Source organism: Mercenaria mercenaria, chromosome 18, assembly GCF_021730395.1.
Source record: "Mercenaria mercenaria strain notata chromosome 18, MADL_Memer_1, whole genome shotgun sequence".
Taxonomy (NCBI): domain Eukaryota; kingdom Metazoa; phylum Mollusca; class Bivalvia; order Venerida; family Veneridae; genus Mercenaria; species Mercenaria mercenaria.
Genome location: NC_069378.1, coordinates 48,396,972 through 48,419,919, shown reverse-complemented (window position 1 = coordinate 48,419,919; position 22,948 = coordinate 48,396,972). Strand labels below are relative to the sequence as shown.

Genomic DNA, 22,948 nt, shown 5'->3' with positions numbered 1-22,948 from the left:
AGGCTGACACCAATGGAGTCAGTAGGACAACTGTCCATAACGTTTTCTTTATTTGAGCCAGAAATGGAATAAAACTGAACACATACCTTGATCAGTATTAATGCTATCTATCCATCTTTTCACTGCTTGTGAAGCATTTTTTAAACCAAGTTTGTTAAGTACATACAATAGTGTGGGTGTAATCTGAAATTATATAAAAAATAAATAATAAAAATCTGTGAAAAGATCTTTTGGAAGCAAATTGCAACCAAGCAAAAATAACAGCAGACTCAGTTTTGATTGACTCTGTTCATGAGAGATAATGAAGTGTGAAGTATTAGTAAATATTCTTATCCTACACAGATTTCAAACTCACTATTACTGTAGGCTTAACAAAACTGTCTTTTGCTGTTGAACCTGTCTTAGTGGCCAAATATAATATATACAGTCAATTGCCTTAAACAGCCAGTAAGCTAACTTCTCAAACTTACATTCTGATTTCTACCTGTCTTAAGCACCCACCTGTCTAAAGCGCCCATCTGTCTTAAGCACCCACCTGTCTAAAGCACCCACCTGTCTTAAGCACCCACCTGTCTTAAGCACCCACCTGTCTTAAGCACCCACCTGTCTAAAGCACCCACCTGTCTTAAGCACCCACCTGTCTTAAGCACCCACCTGTCTAAAGCACCCACCTGTCTTAAGCAGCCACCTGTCTTAAGCACCAACCTGTCTTTAGCACCCACCTGCCTTAAGCACCCACCTGTCTAAAGCACCCACCTGTCTTAAGCACCCACCTGTCTAAAGCACCCACCTGTCTAAAGCACCCACCTGTCTTTAGCACCCACCTGTCTTAAGCACCCACCTGTCTAAAGCACCCACCTGTCTAAAGCACCCACCTGTCTTAAGCACCCACCTGTCTAAAGCACCCACTTGTCTTAAGCACCCACCTGTCTTAAGCACCCACCTGTCTTAAGCACCCACCAGCCTTAAGCACCCACCTGTCTTAAGCAGCCATATTCTTTTGTACCTTTTGGTGGGTGTTATTACAGGTTTGGCTGTATATCAATATAAGAACAAACAATGGTAGCCTTACCATAAAACTAAAAGGAAAATACCTCTAAATACTGAATATGCCTACTAAAGAGTACTTCTAGGCCATGAGGATATTAAAATGAGTTTGGAAACCAGTCTCTGAATGTAGCCTTTTTATTAGGGGTGTCACGATAAACCGGTATACCGGTATATTGCAATATGTTGTAAAAACTGTATTGCACCATAATAAGCACCCAACGTACCGGTTTTCTACAGTATTTCCTCACATTTTTTCTTTTTCAAATGTGTTTCGCGAATTGCCTTTTTTTTTTCATGGTCTGCTCGATTGAAATATAAGTTCCAAAAATTTAATCGAATAGATAAGCATTCCGGGTCATGCAGGTGCTTACAGCAGTTGATTACCGCATGAATCTTTCTATGACAATTATCAAATATAAACAACATGGCAGACAGAGGTGCTGACTTTAGAATTATAGCAAACTAAAAGGCAAAGAGAAAAATCTTAGGTCTTATTTTGGGTTGGAATTCGACCTGCAGACAAAGAAAATAGTCAATGATATTGTAATCTGTCCATTATGCAGTGGTACTGTAAAACACAGCGACGGGACATTTAACTTTTAAATGCATATCGACTGTCAGTATCTGAGAGCGAAACCCAAAGTTGGGCACATGGTCATACCCTAAAAATAAGTTGTAGAAACAATCATGAACTAAACATGCTGAGCAGTGCAGTATAGTACATGCAATAACTTTCATGTAACTGACTTGTACACATATAAATGCCTTATGTTAATTATTTTCTAGTTTCTAGTTCTAGTCATGAAACCCTTATAAGTTATAAAACCTTGAGAGTGATATTTGTTTAAGCTTATGTTAACTTTCAACAACTTATTTCAAGAGAATGGCAGTGTATAAAGGTTTTACAGTAGTAAAAAAATCTCAGGTCATAGCTTTAGTTCAAGAAGGAATATATTGTGGTACATATTGCAATACATAATAATGTATTGCAATATATCGTAGTACGCTTCAGGCATATCGTGACACCCCTACTTTTCATTTATCAATTTCAAAAAGGATTTCAAAATAACCAATCAGCTGCTTGAGTTTTGAGACTAGTTTCCAATTTTGTTTGTTTGTTTTGGGTTTAACGCCTTTTTACAACAGTATTTCAGTCATGTAATGGCAGTAGTTAACCTAACCACTGTTCCTGGATTCTGTACCAGTACAAACACGTTCTCCGCAAGTAACTGCCAACTTCCCCACATGAATCAGAGGTGGAGGACTAATGATTTCAGACACAATGTCGTTTATCAAATAGCCACGGAGAACATCAATTATCCCCCACCTAAGGATCGAACTCACAACCCCGCAATCCATAGACAAATGCTCTACCTACTGATCTAAGCGGGCGGACTGGTCTCCAATGTTAAGTTTATAACCTTTGACCAAAGTAAAATGAAAAGCTTAAGAAATAATAAACCTCTCACAACAAAATTAACAAGAGCTGTTACAGGAGACAGCATGCTCAACTAAATCAATTCTGGGTAGTGATATGGGCAGATCTACAGAAACTAGAGCTATCACTGGAGTCACTGAAGTGCATCAAGCTGTGGACCCGAACACTGACACCAAGATGAGTAGGAGAGATCTCCATATACTTTGTATAGTTATGCTAAAAATCAAATAAAACGTACTGTGAAATCATTAATTTTCATGTGGGACTAATTTTCGTGGATTTTGTTGTTAAGTCAATCCACGAAATTTAATCCCAACGAACAAATAAAATTCCCATTCATTTTATGTTCAAAAGTTGAAATCCACGAATTTATATCCCCACGAAATTGCCGTTTTGACCAAAACCACGAAATTTCATGACCACGAAATTAAATGATTTTACAGTATTCAGGAAATACATGTCAAACATACCCTTCCTTTATCATCAAGATTTGTCTGCCAGTCTTGTAATATTCTTACAGTCCTCTGTTTAGTATCAGGGATCTCACGTTCATACTGCGCCAATTGAGCATTGGAAAATAAGAGCTCAATTCCCATATCATTAACCTGCTCTTTAAGATCTTCTGCTATTTGCAGTATCAGATGTTCTGGAAGTGTTGCTGTAAAGTAACAACAACAAAAGTAAAATGTACATGTACAAAGAATTCAGCATTAAAAACTTATATGGTACCTTACATATACTAATGAACTTAAACAAGAAGGTCATGATGATCCTGATTCGCTTGCCTGAGTACTGTACATGTCATCCAAATTTCAAGGCTGTATCTTAAACAAGAGGGCCAAGATGACCCTTGGTCGCTCACCTGAGAAACATACCATAACAATGTAAACATGTTCGACCTAGTGATTTCACGGAAACAAATATTCTGGCCAATTTTCATTAAGATTGGACCAAAAATGTAGTCTCCTGAGTTGAAACAAGTATTTCCTTCAATATGACCTAGTGACCTACTTTTTTTACTCCAGATGACCCATATTAAAAACTGACCTAGATTTTATAAAGGCAATCATTCTGACAAAATTTCATGAAGATCAATTGAAGAATACAGTCACTATCGCATACAAATGGATTTTTTTTTATTTTACCTATTGACCTACTTTTTGACTCCAGATGACCCATATTCTAACTCGATCAAGATTTCATCAAGGCAATCACTCTGATCAAATTTCACGAGGACCAATTGAAAAATATAGGCTCCAACGCATACACAAGGTTTTTCTTTGATTTGAAATAGTGACCTAGTTTTTGATCCATGGTGACCCTTATTCAAACTTGACCTAGATTTCCTCAAGGCAATCATTCTGACCAAATTTCATGAAAGTCAATTGAAAAAAAAACAGTATCACATACACAAGATTAGCGACCTAGTTTTTGACCTCAGATAACCCATATTCATTCATGATTTAGATTTCAGCAAGTCAATCATTCCGACCAAATTTCATGAAGATCAATTGAAAAATACAGCCTCTATTGCATACACAAGGTTTCTCTTTGATTTAACCTAGTGACCTAGTTTTTGACCAAAATTCATGAAGATTAATTGAAAAATACAACCTCTATCGCATATACAAGGTTTGTCTTTGATTGACTTAGTGACCTAGTTTTTGAACCAAGATGACCCATTTTCGAACTTGGCCTAGATTTTATCAAGGAAATTATTCAATCGCAAGATGGATGATGAATAATATTTAACACAATGCCTTTTATCAAATTGCCATGGAGCACATACCCCTTACCACACCGCAATACATAGTTCTTCACTGGGGTTTGAGACACACTGGTACTGTATGTCGACTTTCCAGATTGCTGTTAGAAAGCAATCTTTTGTGTTGGGTTTTGAGTCACACTGACAGATTTGAATGTTAGAGGAAGAACTCTGAGCATTATTACAGGTTGTGAGGGCAGAAAGGTAGAATCACTGACCTTCATCGAACGAAAACGGAGATTTCCACTATCAATACTTGAGCAGGGTTCAAACTGACAGAGGTGATATGCAAGACTTTTGGTGTTTCCAAGATCTTACCTCTGCTAGATACTTCCAATTCTCCACTTGGCACACTCAATGTACCAGCACTGATAGACCGCTCAATCTGTGAGGACTGATCCTGTCCTGGTAGGTTTCCAGCAGATCCACTCTGTACAAGCCCCTCCCTTTGTTGGTGTGGTTCTGGAATAACACTCAAAGCTTAAAATGCAGCTTTATGTAACCATAATGGGAAAGACAACTAGAATATTTGGCTATTGCATGATTATAGGATTATTACATTTCATATTAAATGAGCTGAATAAAATACAAAACTCTGCTGAGTATTTTATCATTTTTATTCAGCAAGTTTAATCATTTCTACGTAAAGAGGCACAATCTAATGTAATATTTTTCTTATCATATCAAGGCATTTTTTTTGCTGTAACATTGAAATTTCTTCTTTCTTTACTTATCATATATACATATAAGCAATTCAACCAATATCTTCTATACTTGAATCTACTTGAACGTGAAAAGGTTATTACCCGTCTGTAACCCCAAAATCATGTAATGACTTTATTTTACTCCCATGACGACAAATATGCAAAAAAATTCCTTTTTTCCAGCATCATTCTTTTGGAGATATTATCTCCTCCTGTTAGGCTGATATGTTTATAACCAATAAATTAAAGGCATTGACCTCAAGATCATACAACAACAAAACAATTAGATATCAGGAAATTATTGCTATATTTCTTAAGAAGGCTTAGAAAATTAGTTGGTGACAGATTATGTTTGGGAAACCTATGAGAATTACTTAATTTTACAATTAGGCATAAAAAACAAAATTGTTTGTTTCCGGTCTCCCGACCTACCCTAAATTTTTGGCCCGACCCTAAATGTTTTTATGGCCTTGGAGAATATTTTTTTTCAATTTTTTAACAAAAAGTTGCAAAACTGCACTTTTTATGCTTTAAACATATCCAGTGATGTTAGAAATCAACTTACTGATGCTCTGAAGGCATTACCCCTTTATTTACATTCATTTTTTGACACAAAAATAATTTCCGAAAAGTCTCCCTTAATAAAAAAAAATTCCAAAAAACAAAAAAAAAGTTTCCGACCTACCTACCCTAAAAATTTTTAGCATGTTACCGGAAACAAAGAATTTTTTTTAGGCCTTATTTCCATTCAAATTCACTTCAAAAAGCATTTGTAACCGGGTATTGGAGGTAAATAAGCACAGTGTCCTATGTTTTCATAGTAAACAAGAGGGTCATGATGACACTGAATCGCTCACCTGAGTAATATGAGCCACATGTTTCAAATGGCAAACTGATGATAAAATATTAGAAAGTAGGTCAGTAGGTAACATTCATGGTCACTGAAAGTCAGTTTTAAGATTGGTGTGCAAAACTGTATACATGTCATCCAAATTTCAAGGCTGTATCTTAAAAAACCAATAAAGTAGGTCAGCAGGTCAAGGTCACAGTCAAAAGACTCCTAATCGCTTGGGGTCATCAGGTTATTATAATTAAACTTTCAGAAAAGAAGATTTTTATTTTTTCCCTAATATGTAAGTCTATGTTAAATTTGGGACCCCGTCGGCAGGGCCTCTTTTCACCCCAGAGGCATGATTTGAACAATTTTGGTAGAGGACCACAAGGCAATGAAGCATACCAAATATCAAAGCCTAGGCCTTGCAGTTTCAGGCAAGAAGATTTTTAAAGTTGTTTCCTATATACATGTAAGTCTATGTAAAACTTGAGAAACCCCAAGGCAGGGCCTCTTTTCACCCAAGGAGCATAATTTGAACAATCTTGGTAGAGGACCACAAGGCAATGCTTCGTACTAAATATCAAAGGCCTAGGTCTTATGGTTTCATACAAGAAGATTTTCAAAGTTTTTTACAATACAAGTCTATGTAAAACTTGTGACCCCCGGGGCGGGCCTCTTTTCACCCTAGGGGCACAATTCGAACAACCTTCATAGAGGACCAATAGATAATGTCACATGTCAAATATCACGGCTCTATGCCTTGCAGTTTTGGACAAGAAGATTTTTAAAGTTTTTCCTTTTGTTGCCATGGCAACCAGAGTTCTGCATGGAATTCAATTCTTTGAAAAATTTTGAAAGGGGGCCATCCAAGGATCATTCCTGTGAATTTTGGTGTAATTTTGCCCAGTGGTTTTCAAGAAGATTTTTTTTAGAAAATGTTGATGGACACACGACGGACGACACACGACGGACATTGAGCGGTCACGAAAGCTCACTATGAGCCTTTGGCTCAGGTGAGCTGAAAAAAATTCTTATATGCACAGAACATGATTATGGAAATTTTGCTGAATTTCATTCATCAGTGTTGTAACACAGCAGACGTCATTTGGCTATTTGAGGTCATAACTGATGCCGTAACATTCTCTCAACAGAGTCCAAATGTCAACCATTGTTTACAGCAGAATATACAATGCTTGACTTTCTTCTCTGTTCAACTGACAAAAAATTGAGCCACGTTAGAATGTCCTACAATTAGAAAATGTATGTGTTGCAACAAAATAAAGAACAATACATTTTAAGCTCTATTATTACTTGTATACAACTAACCTTGTGAAAAAGCTCTGTTAACATGCTCATTTGGTCCTACATTGACTTGGTGCTGTGACGGTACAGTGGGATTAAGATTTCTCGGTAATCCAGGTTCATGTCTCTTTAATGGGGGCAGACCTGAAAAGTATAAAAAAAAGCATACATGTAGTTATTCTATACCTACTTTTTCTTCCAATTAGGGAGTCACATTTGTACCATGTGACCATCTATTATATTTCTTTATTGGACACATATTCCATATTTGATGAGATGCAACAAGTTTGATTTGAATCTTCATGTTAACAAATTAAACAACAAGAGAACCATAGTGACCCTAAGTCGCTCACATGATCTTGACAGTTTGATCTTGAATACAGGTATGACCCACTTAATCATGAACAGTAACAACTAAGTTTAATATAAACTAGCGACCCTTAAAAGGAGCCAAGTCCCACCATTCAGTATGTTCAGGGGATCTTACTACACCCTAAAAGGAGATAAGTGCCTAAATTTGAACAAAACTGATGTAACTATGGACCAAACTTGATAAGGATCTGTTAATTTAAAGGTATAATAAAATTAACTTTAAATAAACACTGTTATATTGTATTCTTATTTATTAAAAACAACTTCAAATACATGTGCCAATATTCCCCTTTCTTTATTCTACACAAAATAAAATTGTAACAGTGAAAATGGTTATTGTTAAGCAAATTATCCGATATCAGGAACAGAATTCTTGTCCAAATTCTAAGAAAACACATGCAGTTATTACAAACACCAAAACTTCGTAAACAAAAATATTTCTGACTACTTTAAGTAATTAATGAGTAACCATCTTGTTTCTTATTTATGCTTTACAAAAGTTGGTATTCTTCGGAACAAACAGCATCTGGTGACCAAAAATATTTTATAAATTATATCAAGGCCTGGTGAAAATGGTAGAGTTATAACAGGCAAATGATACCTGCAAACTGTCCAGTTTCAAGAGCCTTAAATCATATGGAAATTGATTTTTAAAAGCCTTCAGTATTAATGGCATATGAATTGAAATCAATATCCGTGTTGCTCTATGAAAAACACTTCCAGGCTTTTTATAAGGAGTATTGTATATCATCTATGTCCTTTAAAGGGGAGAAAAATTTGACCAGTAGTAGGGTAGAAGCTTAAAGACAGAAAATTCAAAAAATTAAAAATTTAGTATATCTCCCACTTCCCATTAAGGAGGAAAAATAAAATAAGGTCTAATTTTCAGACAGCCATCAATGTTTTTTTTTACCTTGATATTCTCGTATCTTATCCACCAGGTCTCCTCTTCTGACTGACTCCATGGTTTTTGTCAAGAGCTGAAGGTTGCTGGGAGCCAGAAGTCCCTCCTGCTCCATAAACACAAATAACTGTAACAAGGATCTTTTCTCATTTAAGAGTTTCTTGCGTATTTTGCCTCTCAGGAAGAAACGAATTTTCTCTGTTTCTTGGTCGTCCAGGTCTTCTGTTATATCCATTAGTAAAGTTCTAAAAATAGATTTCAAGATTTTAACATGTAAGTTGTTATTAACAAAGCAGTAATTTACAGTTGGATAGCCATTCTTGCAAAAAGCCGCTGATACTGTTATTTACAAGGGGTATTTTGACAACAGAGCTAACAAGGCGATCAAAAAAAAGTTGTTAAGGCATCTTTTCATATGCGAGTGTTTTAGAGTGAAACGTAAATGTATAATGGCCCCTTAATGCATAATTAAAACAATTATAACTTAAAATGAAAGCTTAACAATATCTTTCATACATGTTTATACTGAAATAGCATTAATGCATGTTTGTTTCCTGTTAGAGCATCTACAGAACCTCTCGGGACACATTGGTGCCCTTGACATATTGGGCTCAAGCAACGACTGTCCCTGTGGATTCTAAAAAATGCATTATCTCTAACATCAGATTATGTATAGGACTTTTTCCAATATAAAATAATCTGTCTTATATTAGTTACAAGAATAACTAAACATTTCTAAAATAACCCCCCAACCAAGTCTCCAGAGCAAACTCTACTTGAGAAAACTGCACGAAAGATGTTTGTTGTAAATGGACTGTTTCCAGGCAAACTAAAGTTAATTTACTAAACATTTTAATCGCTAGGAAAGAAAATATCTGACTTGATCATTTGTAGAGAGGTATTTGTTGTTAAAAGGGAGTCAGAGTGGCGCAGTGGTTAGCATGTTGGACTACAATGCCATCGGTCTGGGTTCGATTCTCAGTCGCGGCTGATATCCTGATTAGTATTCAGTGCTGGGTGATTTACTAAAATTGGTATTGTTTCCAGCAGTATCGGCCTAGACTGGATGCCGGGGAGGTAAATATGACACCTGCCGTGGGCTCGGCTGGAAATAAGATGTTGGGAGCTTTCGTCCACTACCCATGTTAAACAAGAAACTTTACCTTTAACTTTCAAAGGTGTCTGACAATAAGATATCTTTTCACTCTGGTTTAACCAGACACTAACACAACTATAGGTCATAATTATGGCAACTTTCCTGCTTTTGATGGTGGAGGAAGACCCCCAGACGCTCATACTGGCATTATTTCGTAACAGGCAGGCTCCTGGGTAAAACCACTGACTTTCTATAAGCCAAATGGATGACTTCCTTGCATGAAAGAATTTCAAGTAACTTCTACAACCATAATTAAGTGAGGTTTTGAACCCACAAAGAGGCAAGTGATGTCATCAACCATAACCACACAGGCCCCTATTAACAGAGTTTAAACTGTACGTGTACTGCTTATGAATAAACATTCAAACTGTACATGTACTGCTTATGAATAAACATTCAAGTGACCATTTTAACAAATCTACTGTTGTACCTGAATGGGTAGAGCTTCTTAAAGTTGGGTAAATGGTCTCTCACAGCATCTGGTTGAAAACCAAGTTTCCTAACGAGGTCAAATCTGTGAACACGTCCAAGACATTCCAGCAGAAAGTCTACATTGTTGACATCTATAAGGACCATTTTCTGCATGATATCAAAAATCTCCAGACATGTTTGTGCTCTGTCAAGTTTTGAGACTGAAAAATAAATTTTGATTTTTTTAACATGATTATTTAAACTATTTGATTTCTTGTTGTAAAGTTATGAGTAATTAAATTTATCACATGTTTGACATTGCGGGAGTGTAATAAAGCCATTACATAAAAATGATAATACACTAGTGTAATTATTATAAACCTTTGACGTCGACGTCGTTTAAAATATAGGAAACGTTGGTCAAATTAACTTGTTTTTAATAGCTTAAGAAAGAAGAATTTTTGATGTTTTGGTAGGAAAAACTAACATGTGATAAAAAGAATATTACATTTGTGACTTTCCAAATTGAATTTATTAAACTCGTTGAATAACAAGAGCTGTCTGATGACAGCGCGCTCGACTATTCGAAGAATTGATTGAAGAATGGGGTCAAAATATTTCCACGGATATTCAGACAAAAGAAATAAATAGATTAGACAATTTTAACCATATTATTACAACAATTCATAATTTTCACTACATTTATACATATAAATATATATGTTCGGCATTAAACATATACCTAATAACAACATAAAAGCTTATTTCTCTCATAATGTAACTTGTACATATCAATTTACTAATCATTAGTTCATCTGCCCTTACTTCACACTGCCAATAATGTCAAAACATTACTTAAATATAAAATTTAACGTGTGAACAGTTACGCCTCGCAAAGTTGAATGACCACTTTTCATAAATTATTACCGTTAATCAATGCGCTATGTATTATAGCGCATAATCAACTGTCCGTGACTATCTTACACATAAGGGAAAATAGTTTTCTTTTAATTCGTAAACTCAAACTCAGAAAACTATATTTATTACTATCTCTGCCGAAAGAAAATGAGTTTAATATAATCAGACTAGATTCTACGGCAACTAGAAATCATTCTGGTTTAAAAATAACCTAGCTACAGTTCTACATTGCTTTTCTTGGGCATTTCTATCCATGAAGCAATCACACTGCATTCTTAATTTATAATATCTGTTTTCTACATGTACAACTACGAAAAAATAAATAAGATTTAAATATCTACATTCCAATCATTCTGGAGGATAAACAGAATATAATTATCTGACTAAGACTAAACAAGGGAATATTTGTGCGTACACATACCTGAAATATGATCTCGACACAAGAATTTAAAACCTTCTAACTCTTCTTCCCCTACTTCTTCATCTATGTCAATTAGACACTGGTGTAGATCTGATAAGCCTGTTCGATTGTTATCTACCCGTAGCGAGTCACATTGTACATCCTCTGTGTCATCGTTCACACATGCGACCTCTTGTTGTAGAGATGCTTGGCTTGGTAAAACTGTTGTACTCATTCTTGCTGTTAAAAGTAATGCTGAAAATAAAAAATCATCAGCTGTTGCAAAAATATTAAAAAAACATTCATTTATCAAAAACTTATACACTTATATATTTTGAATAAATCCATTTACTCAGCATGCTCAGAGCAATTGTTTTTTACCTGGATATTTCGGCTATATCGCATAGCCTTCATCAGCTGACTGCACTGAGTTCTGGTCAGTGGGTGTCATGTGACTTTATACATTTATAGTCCTCTCAACTAGTCGAGACAAAGTCACATGATCAGCAATAATTTTCATATTAACTCGGGGGATAATTGAGCAAAAATCATGTATTGACCTGTGCAAAATGCCTCTTGAGCAAGCTTCCAATGGTATGATTGATCATTTAGCAGTGACATTATGGCAATGCAACGTCATTATGATAACATACACCAGCTAATGCTTCAAATCACAAGGAATAAGGTCTACAAACATCTACTTTGTTAAATGTTTCTCTTCACAAATATTAAAACTGTGAGCTGCTGGATTTATTGATGGCAGTGGCTAGGGATCCAGTGTTACCGGACTTCTAGACCCAAAGTCATACAGGGCTGTCTTGAGGTCCCGTAATCAATAAAATGAATACTGAAAATAGTATTTGAAGCGAGGAGATAATATTTATCTTTCAAAAACAGGAGATGGTTTCAAATACATGTATTTGCTGTAGTTTTAAAGGCTTTAAATTTTATGTTAAAAACAGCTGAACGAAGTGTCTACTCAGATGTTATGCATAATTACATGGTTAGAAAGGCGCTACTTTTATTACTGCATATGAACAAATGGCGTAAGAGCCATAAAGGGAGATAATCAAAAACAATGGGTTCAATAAAACTTTCTACCATCATGTTAATCAATATTCAAATCTTCGACATATATTGGAGAAAACAATCATCGAAAATAAGATTTAACAAGTAATTAATAAATTACAATGTCATGTTCATAACAAAAATTGTGGCAGCCACATAAATAATGTCAATATAGTCAATTGTATTGATGTGTTAGGGCAGGACTCTTGTATTTTGAAAAAGGACCCTTCAAAATTTGGACCCAAAGGGTCCTGGGACTCTTGGGTTTTCAGGTCTAGTGGAACCCCTGCATTATCAACAAAGGCATTATGAGCCTTTAAAAATATTGCAAGTGACAGGAAACAGAAGTATTTATAATCCTTAAATTCCGAGAAAAGCAAGATATATTGTGAATGCGATAAATCATTCATAGTCATTAACATTTTTTTTGCTGTGTCCAACTCATCTTTTTCTCGGGATTCAAGGATGAAAATAATAATTAAACTGATTGCTTTTATTTACTAATTTTGACTATGTCTTGGATATTGTGAATAAATCATTAAATTCGTTTTACTGATTGAGTAAATTACTAAATAACGGTGACTGACGGAAATCGCTATTACATTACCATATTCGATAAGTCTCTAAAGACGAGTGAGAGTTATAGTTGAACTTCAATGGCTCGAACTCAGATCTTTCGAACACACGGGATCGCTCGAACTCTTTGCCCGGTCCCGAATTTATTCCTTCTTTATTCTAAATTACTCTTGTAAAGTGTATCAGATTTGAATGCTGTCGAGTGTGGTAGGTGTATTTTAGTGTTATTTCTTCACTACGCTTGCTAAACTGCGATCACCCTGTGTTCCGTGCGTATTTTCAGGGGACCCTGGGTTTTTGACGTTTCATTCCTGGTGTTTATTTTACATAATTATATAGGGGGTATTTTTTGTAAAGACAGACTTCTATGGTTTTAGACTCCTGTGGAGTATGTTTACAAAAAGAGTGAAATCATTTTCTACAGAATGTTCACATAAACAATAATCTACCTTACTTTACTGTCTAACCCTTTACAGGTAGACAATACGAAGACAATAACTCGATGACGGCATAATATGGGTAAAACTTACGAGAGAGTTTTACCTTTTTTCTTAATCTGGATCACGTAGACGCTTATGTATTCATACGCCTGGAACTACTTTCTTCCGTTCATATATTTCACTTCATTCATATGCCGATGAGATATTACTATTAAACTTGCAATAAAATGTTAAAAGAAATAAAAATATCTATATATATATATCAGTTATGACTGTTAATATTGTGAAATGAATAAAACAGATTAATAAACTTTTCTGAAATACAGTATTTTTATATTGATATGTATTAAATAAGGTAGCACATCATAAACCTACGTGTACAATACATGTTTATTAGTGTTATAATGCCTGATAGAAAATATAGGGAATTAATAAGCAGTATTTCAGAAAAGTGGATAACAATGTTTTGAACAATATTATAAAATATCCAAATATATCAGTTATGACTGCTAATGTTGTGAAATGTCTAAAATAGATTAATCAACTTTTCTGAAGTACAGTATGTGTATAATGATCTATAATATATAGGAAGCACAGCATAAACCTAGTTGTGCATTTAATGTTTATTAGTGTTGTAATGCCTGATTAAACAAATGGTAAATTAATAAACGCTGTATTTCAGAAAAGTGGATTGTATTATTCCTTACAATATTGTATTACTGTTAAGTTATTATTAAATTGTGCCATACAATGCTTTATACAGACAAAATATTCATTTGTGGTTAGCCCAGTGTCTTAAAATGCGTGTTTTATGGACAAAATAGAGGCAAAGGGACACAACTCTTCCAGTTTGTAAATTTGACATGAGTTATCTCTTTACGATTTTGCAAAAAAATAATAAAGAGATAACTCTTCCTTTGTTAGGTATGCAAGAGTTATCTCTTTATGTTTTACATATTACCAACACATACTTTGTTTTCCCTTTGTACAGATTAAAAAAGTTTCAGTGCATATATATACGTAAAGTGTGTAAGTTTTACCCATAGTATTATATACAGCGACAATAATTCTTTTTCAACTGTGATTATGTATATTGCCTTGCGAGGGAAGTTCCTCCCGGGAGAAGGGTTTCTCTTGGGGATCTTTGCATCAGAAAAAGGGGCTACGGAATGCTTTTTGGGGTAGTCAAGTGTCTTAAATTGCGTGTTTTATGGAAATTTTCCATGGCAAGGGAGACAACTCTTACATTTTGTAAATTTTACATGAGTTATCTCTTTACGATTTTGCTCTTTACGATTTTGCATTTTTAAAAAGAGATAACTCTGTAATTGTTAGGTATGCAAGAGTTATCTCTTTAAGTTTTACATCTTACCAACACATACTTTGCTACCACTTTGTACATATTTTAAAAGTTTCAGTGCATATATATACGTAAAGTATGTAAGTTTTACCCATACTATTATATAGAGCGACGATATTTATTTTTCAACTATGAATATTTATATTGCCTTGCGAGGGAAGTTCCTCCCGGGAGAAGGGTTTCTCTTGGGGATCTTTGCATCAGAAAAAGGGGCTACGGAATGCAATTGGGGTAGTCAAGTGTCTTAAAATGCGTGTTTTATGGACAAAATCCATGACAAGGGCGACAACTCTTACATTTTGTAAATTTAACATAAGTTATCTCTTTACGATTTTGCATATTTTCTTAAATATATAAGTCTTTCATTTTTACATTAATGACTTGCAAAATCGTAAAGAGATAACCCATGTCAAATTAACAAATTGTAAGAGTTGTCTCCCTTTGCATCGAATTTGTCCATAAAACAAGCATTTTAAGACACTTGACTACCCCAAAAAGTATTCCGTAGCCCCTTTTTCTGATGCAAAGATCCCCAAGAGAAACCCTTCTCCCGGGATTAACTTCCCTCGCAAGGCAATATAAATAATCATACAAGAAAAAAAAATCGTCTCTCTATATAATACTATGGGTAAAACTTACAGACTTTACGTATATATATGCACTGAAATTTTTTTATTCTGTACAAAGTGAAAGCAAAGTATGTGTTGGTTAGATGAAAAACATAAAGAGATAACTCTTGCATACCTAACAATGGAAGATAGGGCTGTCATTGATTGGGTCTTAGGCATATCGACGATACCGATATATCAGAGGACAAATATCGACGATACATTGATATATCGATTATTAAGTTAGATTAACAACCTATTTGTTCATATGCTTACTATATACCTTTCTGTAAATGCTATTTTTAGTTTTATTGCCTACTTTTCATATTACTGTTTGATTGTGTTGAGTTTATATTTACCGTATGAAATAAAAGAAATAAATAAAAATTAATAACATCTTCCATTTTTATTTTGCCTTCACTCCTCTTTTGCATTTTTCCAAACTTACAACTTGTGAACTTCGGTTGTTTTTGAGGGTTTGAGTGTTTTTCTTGATAGTTTTTTCTCTCTGTAAAATTATTTTTTAAATATCGATTTTTGAAAATAGGAATCGATAATCGATCGACAAAAAAATATCGTTGATACATCGATATCGTTTCTATCGATGACAGCCCTAATGGAAGAGTTATCTCTTTTTAAAAATGCAAAATCGTAAAGAGATAACTCATGTAAAATTTACAAAATGTAAGAGTTGTCGCCCTTGTCATGGAAATTGTCCATAAAACACGCATTTTAAGACACTTGACTACCCCAAAAAGTATTCCGTAGCCCCTTTTTCTGATGCAAAGATCCCCAAGAGAAACCCTTCTCCCGGGAGGAACTTCCCTCGCAAGGCAATATATATAATCATAGTTGAAAAAAAAATATCGTCGCTCTATATAATACTATGGGTAAAACTTACAGACTTTACGTATATATATGCACTGAAACTTTTTAAATCTGTACAAAGTGAAAGCAAAGTATGTGTTGGTAAGATGTAAAACATAAAGAGATAACTCTTGCATACATAACAATTACAGAGTTATCTCTTTTTAAAAATGCAAAATCGTAAAGAGATAACTCATGTCAAATTTACAAAGTGTAAGAGTTGTCTCCCTTTGTACTGAAGTTGTCCATAATACACGCATTCTAAGGTACTTGACTACCCCAAAAAGTATTCCGTAGCCCCTTTTTCTGATGCAAAGATCCCCAAGAGAAACCCTTCTCCCGGGAGGAACTTCCCTCGCAAGGCATTATAAATAATCATACATGAAAACAAAATATCGTCGCTCTATATAATACTATGGGTAAAACTTACAGACTTTACGTATATATGTGCACTGAATCATTTTAAATCTGTACAAAATGAAAGCAAAGTATGTGATGGTAAGATGTAAAACATAAAGAGATAACTCATGCATACATAACAATGGAAGAGTTATCTCTTTACAAAATATGCAAAATCGTAAAGAGATAACTCATGTCAAATTTACAAAGTGTAAGAGTTGTCTACCTTTGCATTGAAGTTGTCCATAAAACACGCATTTTAAGACACTTGACTACCCCAAAAAGTATTCCGTAGCCCCTTTTTCTGGTGCAAAGATCCCCAAGAGAAACCCTTCTCCCGGGAGGAACTTCCCTCGCAAGGCAATATAAATATTCATACATGAAAAGAAAAAATTTCGTCTCTCTATATAATACTATGGGTGAAACTTAGACCTTACGTATATCTAAGCACTGATTCATTATATTTCTGTACAAAGTGAAAGCAAAATATGTGTTGCGCAGATGTAAAACATAAAGAGATAACTCATGCATATATAACAATGGAAGAGTTATCTCTTTATAAATGTTTTGCAAAATCGTAAAGACATAACTCATGTCAAATTTACAAAGTGTAAGAGTTGTCTCCCTTTGCATCGAAGTTGTCCATAAAACACGCATTTTAAGACACTTGATTACCTCCAAAAGTATTCCGCCCCTTTTTCTGATGCAAACATCCAAAAAAGAAACCCTTCTCCGGGGAGGAACGTCCCTCGCAAGGCAATATATATATTCATAGTTGAAAAAAAAATATCGTCGCTCTATATATTACTCTGGGTAATATAACTTTTCAATGGAATGCTTTGTCAGCCATAAGTTTATAATAATTTAACAGTTATATAATATTGTATGAAATTCTATAATCCACTTTTCTGAAATACAGCGTTTTCTGTCAATCAGACATTATAACAGTAATAAACATGTATTGTACACATTGGATTATACTGCACTACGTGTATAATATCGATCATTATACAAATACTGTATTTCAGAAAAGTTGATTCATCTATTTAAGTTACAGTTACAAAGTTCATACAGATAATTATGTAGTAAGGTTATAAAAACATTAAAAATATTTTACACTATTCACATAATCGTAACAAAGTAATCAGCGATGTTTATTGTAAGGTATAAAATGTAATAACTCTATATACAAAGATTGTAAGCTATTGGAAAAAAAGCTTTCTACCTTCTAATACGACAATAATCCGTTATAATTGATTGATGGTGTTATCGAACATTTCAGAAAAGTGATATATATGTCATGAATTGCCAGTAATTTAATAACAAGAGCTGTCCATAAGACAGCCAAGCTCGACTATTCGAAATATTGTCCCAGAAACAGGAAAATATTACCCAAAATGTTAAATATCAAAAGAGTTTTAAGTTCAAAAGGGGAAAAAATTTGACCAAAATGCATATCAGAGTTATGGGACTTGATGCTATCAACTAGTTTTGTAACCCCGAAGACACATGTGAAGTTTCAATTCGATATCTCCATTAGTTTTGGAGATAGTAACTTGCATGTAAAACCTTAACCAGAATTTTCTAAGTCCAAAAGGGGGCATAATTTGCCCAAAATACAAGCCAGAGTTATGGGACTTGACACAGTGAGGTTGGTTATTGACCTAGAAAAAGAAAAAATAAGTTTCAAATCTATATGCCTTTTAGTAATAGCTGTATGTACTTGCACGCAAAACTTTAACCAGAATTTTCTAAGTCCAAAAAAGGGGGATTATTTGGCCAAAATGAAGGTCAGAGTTATGGGACTTGCTGCTATCAACTTGTTTTATAACCCCGAAGACACATGTGAAGTTTCAATTCAAAATCTGCATTAGTTTTGGAGATAGTAACATGCATGTAAAATCCTAACCAGAATTTTCTAAGTCCAAAAGGGGGCATAATTTGCCCAAAATACATGTCAGAGTTATGGGACTTGACCCACTGAGGTTGGTTATTGACCTAGAAAAAGAAAAAATAAGTTTCAAATCTATATGCCTTTTAGTAATAGCTGTATGTACTTGCACGCAAAACTTTAACCAGAATTTTCTAAGTCGAAAAGGGGGCATAATTTGGCCAAAATGAAGGTCAGAGTTATGGGACTTGCTGCTTTCAACTAGTTTTATAACCCCAAAGACACATGTGAAGTTTCAATTCAAAATCTGCATTAGTTTTGGAGATAGTAACTTGCATGGAAAACCTTAACCAGAATTTTCTAAGTCTAAAAGGGGGCATAATTTGCTCAAAATACATGTCAGAGTTATGGGACTTGACCCAGTGAGGTTGGTTATTGACCTAGAAAAAAAAGAAATAAGTTTCTAATCTATATGCCTTTTAGTAACAGCTGTATGTACTTGCACGCAAAACTTCAACCAGAATTTTCTAAGTCCAAAAGGGGGCATAATTTGGCCAAAATGAAGGTCAGAGTTATGGGACTTGCTGCTATCAACTAGTTTTATAACCCCAGAATCACATATGAAGTTTCAATTCAATATCTGCATTAGTTTTGGAGATAGTAACTTGCATGTAAAACTTTAACCAGAATTTTCTAAGTCAAAAAGGGGGCATAATTTGTTCAAAATACATGTCAGAGTTATGGAACTTGACCCAGTGAGGTTGGTAATTGACCTAGAAAAAGAATAAATAAGTTTCAAAGCTATATGCCTTTAAATGATAGCTGTATGTACTTGCATGCAAAAACTTAACCAAGGTGTGACGCCGACGCCGACGCCGACACCGACGCCGACGCCGACGCCGACGCCAGGGTGAGTAGAATAGCTAGACTATTCTTCGAATAGTCGAGCTAAAAATATTGAACATTTTAAATAACTCAGTGTATAATTCAATTTCTGTATATAATATGCCGAGGATAAGTTACATGCATAAAGAGACAACTCTTAAACGCTTGTGGTTGAAGGAGTTATCTCTTTATAAAATATGAAAAATCATAAAAAGATAACTCATGTAAAATTTACGTTTATGTAAGAGTTATCTCTTTTGGTATGCAAAATTTCCGTCAATATGCATTTTAATACACTTCACAACCCCCAAAAGTATTCCGTAGCCCCTTTTTCTGGTATAAAGAGCCCCAAGAGAAACCCTTCTCCCGGGAGAAACTTCCCTCGCTGGGCATTGCATTACTAGTAGTGTTGAAAAATTTTTCGTCGCTCTATATAATACTATGGGTAAAACTTACAGACCCTGTGTAATTGTAAGCATTTATATTCAAAGTACAGTTAAATATGTAAAAGCGATAATCCTTCGCGGAGGTATTAACACCTTTATACTGTATACACTTTATACATTTCTATAACACTACTATAAAGTAATCAAGTTATTATGAAATAAGTTTCTTTATTGTGTCCACATATTACATTTTCGGTGATTGAGTGAAAATTTTTCTTAAATGACTGCGACAATATTCGGTGGTAGGCTAAAAGTTTTATAATATGAAAGAATATTTCAGGAAGGTATTATAGATCTATATATTAAAATGCGAAACATTTGTTTATGCATTATAAAAGAATAACAGACGTAAGGTATATTATAAAAGAATGAATAAGCTGAAATATAAGAATATACAGGTGAATGATAACAATATAAATAAAAAAGCAAAATATATAAATTGTTTTTGTTGCATGTAATACTTTAGAATAAGTTAACATTTATAACACCAATTTTCTAAAATAATACTTTTGAATAAAAAACTAAAGAACGGAGTAAATATCAGTAATAGTTAAAATAAATCGACTTTTACATTGTTCATTGTAAACAGTACACAGTCTTGCAAAGTTATTAATTGGTTTTATCGCTTGTGCAATATGGCGTGTAGATACGGTAAACGTTAAATTAATTGGTTTTATCGCTTGTGCAATATGGCGTGTAGATACGGTAAACGTTAATTGTGTACAGTACAGTACATACATGTATAGGTTAGAAACACAATAAAATTCGTAATTAACAAATACCATGAAGATATGGATTAGAAACATATATAGAAGAAAATATATGAAGTAGATATCGGTATATAATAAAACCTAATAACACATTATTAATGCGCATAAAAAAATAGTTCCAAGCGTCTAGAAGATCAAGATTTATTCCCTCAGGCAAAACTTACTCGTAAGTTTTACCCATATATGGCCCTCGATGACGATGCTAGATCTACAAATTCAAACTTTACACGAAAAAAAAAGTCCTTTCCCCGAGTCGTACACCACAGTTTCGACTCGTAGTACGTGAATATTCAAGCAAAAACGATTTTTATAACCTACCAAGAAATACACGAACTTATTCTTGTTTATTTCGCTCGAACGAAAATGGAAATATAAGTAAATGTATAAAAACAAAATTTCCTTTCGACTTTTCTTTGGGAATTCCGAATTCTAAAAATAGATTTGAGTTTTAGTACACTGGTGCTCGTGTTTACTCTCTGTAGAGCGTTAGTGTCACAACCAGTCGGGAACCAAGCTAGTGTTTTAATAGCAAACCATGAAAATAGAAAATAGGCTAAATACCACTAAATTTTTAGTTAGGTTACATTATACCAATTTCATATAAACACTTAAAAAAATATTCGCATGATGCAGCAACATTTATTAAGTATTTCTGCTGAGTAATTCCTCGAGATTTAAAGTAAAACATTGTTATTTTGATGTTTTTTAACACAGTGCACTTGACGTACATGTATGTCATATTGATTTTCACGGTGAGCAATCGTTACGCAACAGTGAAGCTTATGGAACGGACTTCGAATTGTTTTAAACTACTTTATTCATGACGTTTTGCTATGATATTTCGAGGGAAGTTTGTAATACGTCTCTTTATGATTATGCAGTTGTTGTTTTATGTATTTTTGTATTTTTAAGGTGCTTCACTACATATAAGACTGTTTAAGGTGATTCACCACATAATTTTTGCCGGTTGGTCTAAAGTTAAAATTTTACTATTTATGGCAACAGGAGTTTTGCGTTGAAAACCCGGGGGTAATGAAGTGTTCTAGAAAATTTACCTTTCACACATTCTTTCTTCTTTCACTCGGGCTGTTTACTTTCATTTTTGCAGCCTTTACTGGCGACAATTAACGCATGAAGTTGGTTGCTGTCTTAGGTTATACTCACAAGACATCAACCCGACATTACATATTGTGCCAGCTTTTCGATCCGTCCTTCACTTTTGATAGTCGTTTGTGGTATTTTTAATATTTTAAGTCTTAAAAGTAGATATTTCTTTTTTGTTAAGTCTTAAGTAGATATTTTCCCAAAACTTAAATGTTGGAGTTCAACCAAAGAACATCTGTGAAGACTGACCAGAAGCGATCTTAAGACCAGTCACGCCGAGCAGTCGACAGAGATCCAGTAACTTAGCAGTCTACAAATAGTCAGTCACGTGGATTAGCCTACAGAGCCAGACGCAGTTTACAGAGATCCGGTCACGTAAATATTTTCAACCTACATAACCAGACACGTCGAGCAGTCTACAGAGATCCGGTCACGTAATACAACCTACGGAGCGAGTCACATCCAGCAGTCTTCAGGGAACTAGTCAAGCAGAGCAGTCTACAGGGAACCAGTCAGACAGAGCAGTCTACCGAGAACCACTTGAGCTCCCAACAGAGCCAGTCACGTTGAGCAGTCAACAGAAATCCTGTCACACCTAGCAGCCTACAGACACGTCGAGCAATCAACAGGAGTAACGCGTCCGGTCACGTCAAGCAGCCTACTGCGGTCTACAGGGGAAGTAGCATACAGTGGTCAAGTCCAGCAAAACGGTTGAACGGTCACAATCACGTTTACCAGTCATATACATATATGCTCAATACCTGACTCTAAGGTTCAATCCGACCCAGTCCAGTGTAGTCCAGAACCACACCCAAGATCACGCCATTTAGCAATTACGCGTATGTAGACATTTTCTCAATGAATAAAACTAAAACCTAGAAATTCACAATGAAAATGGTCTAGATCATTTCTCAATACAATAAGCAATAAAACTAAGCCAAAAATATAACTGCAACATCCTCATATTAATAAACGTTATATCAGATATATACTGAGAGAAGTTTTGAACTTTAATGTTTCTGACCAGGTGCAAAAATACCCAATAAATATAAGAAGTATCTATACTAAAGAAAAGTTTAAGCACACCAGTTATCAACTGTATAAATAGAGAATCGACACAGACCGGAACCGTCGACGCGAAAAAAAAAAACAGAAATCAAATGGGGAATATACGACATACCAGGGCGTCGAAAATTCCCCTGTCAACAAAAGGTAACAAAAGGTAATACGACACATTATACCAGATTTCATCAACAGCATGGAACTACATTTTGGACTA

General features: G+C 34.6%; 1 protein-coding gene across 4 annotated transcripts in view; it reads right to left on the bottom strand.

Moving 5' to 3' along the window:
* The window catches only part of LOC123538317 (caspase-8-like), a 39,976-nt gene extending 18,957 nt beyond the window's left edge, over positions 1–21,019 (bottom strand). Inside the window, exons 1-8 of one of the 4 annotated variants that reach the window (XM_053529515.1) lie at positions 20,884–21,019; positions 11,277–11,510; positions 9,957–10,158; positions 8,380–8,615; positions 7,119–7,238; positions 4,572–4,715; positions 2,959–3,146; positions 87–183 (exon numbers count right to left, since the gene is read on the bottom strand). In XM_053529515.1, the coding sequence (XP_053385490.1) occupies positions 87–183; positions 2,959–3,146; positions 4,572–4,715; positions 7,119–7,238; positions 8,380–8,615; positions 9,957–10,158; positions 11,277–11,490 (1,201 nt within the window). In that variant the 5' untranslated portion in view covers positions 11,491–11,510; positions 20,884–21,019. Of the gene's footprint in view, positions 1–86; positions 184–2,958; positions 3,147–4,571; positions 4,716–7,118; positions 7,239–8,379; positions 8,616–9,956; positions 10,159–11,276; positions 11,511–12,930; positions 12,950–13,348; positions 13,369–20,883 lie in introns of those variants that run through there. The other 3 variants (XM_053529516.1, XM_053529518.1, XM_053529517.1) reach the window with 3 other exon arrangements.
* Positions 21,020–22,948: the final 1,929 nt, after the last annotated feature.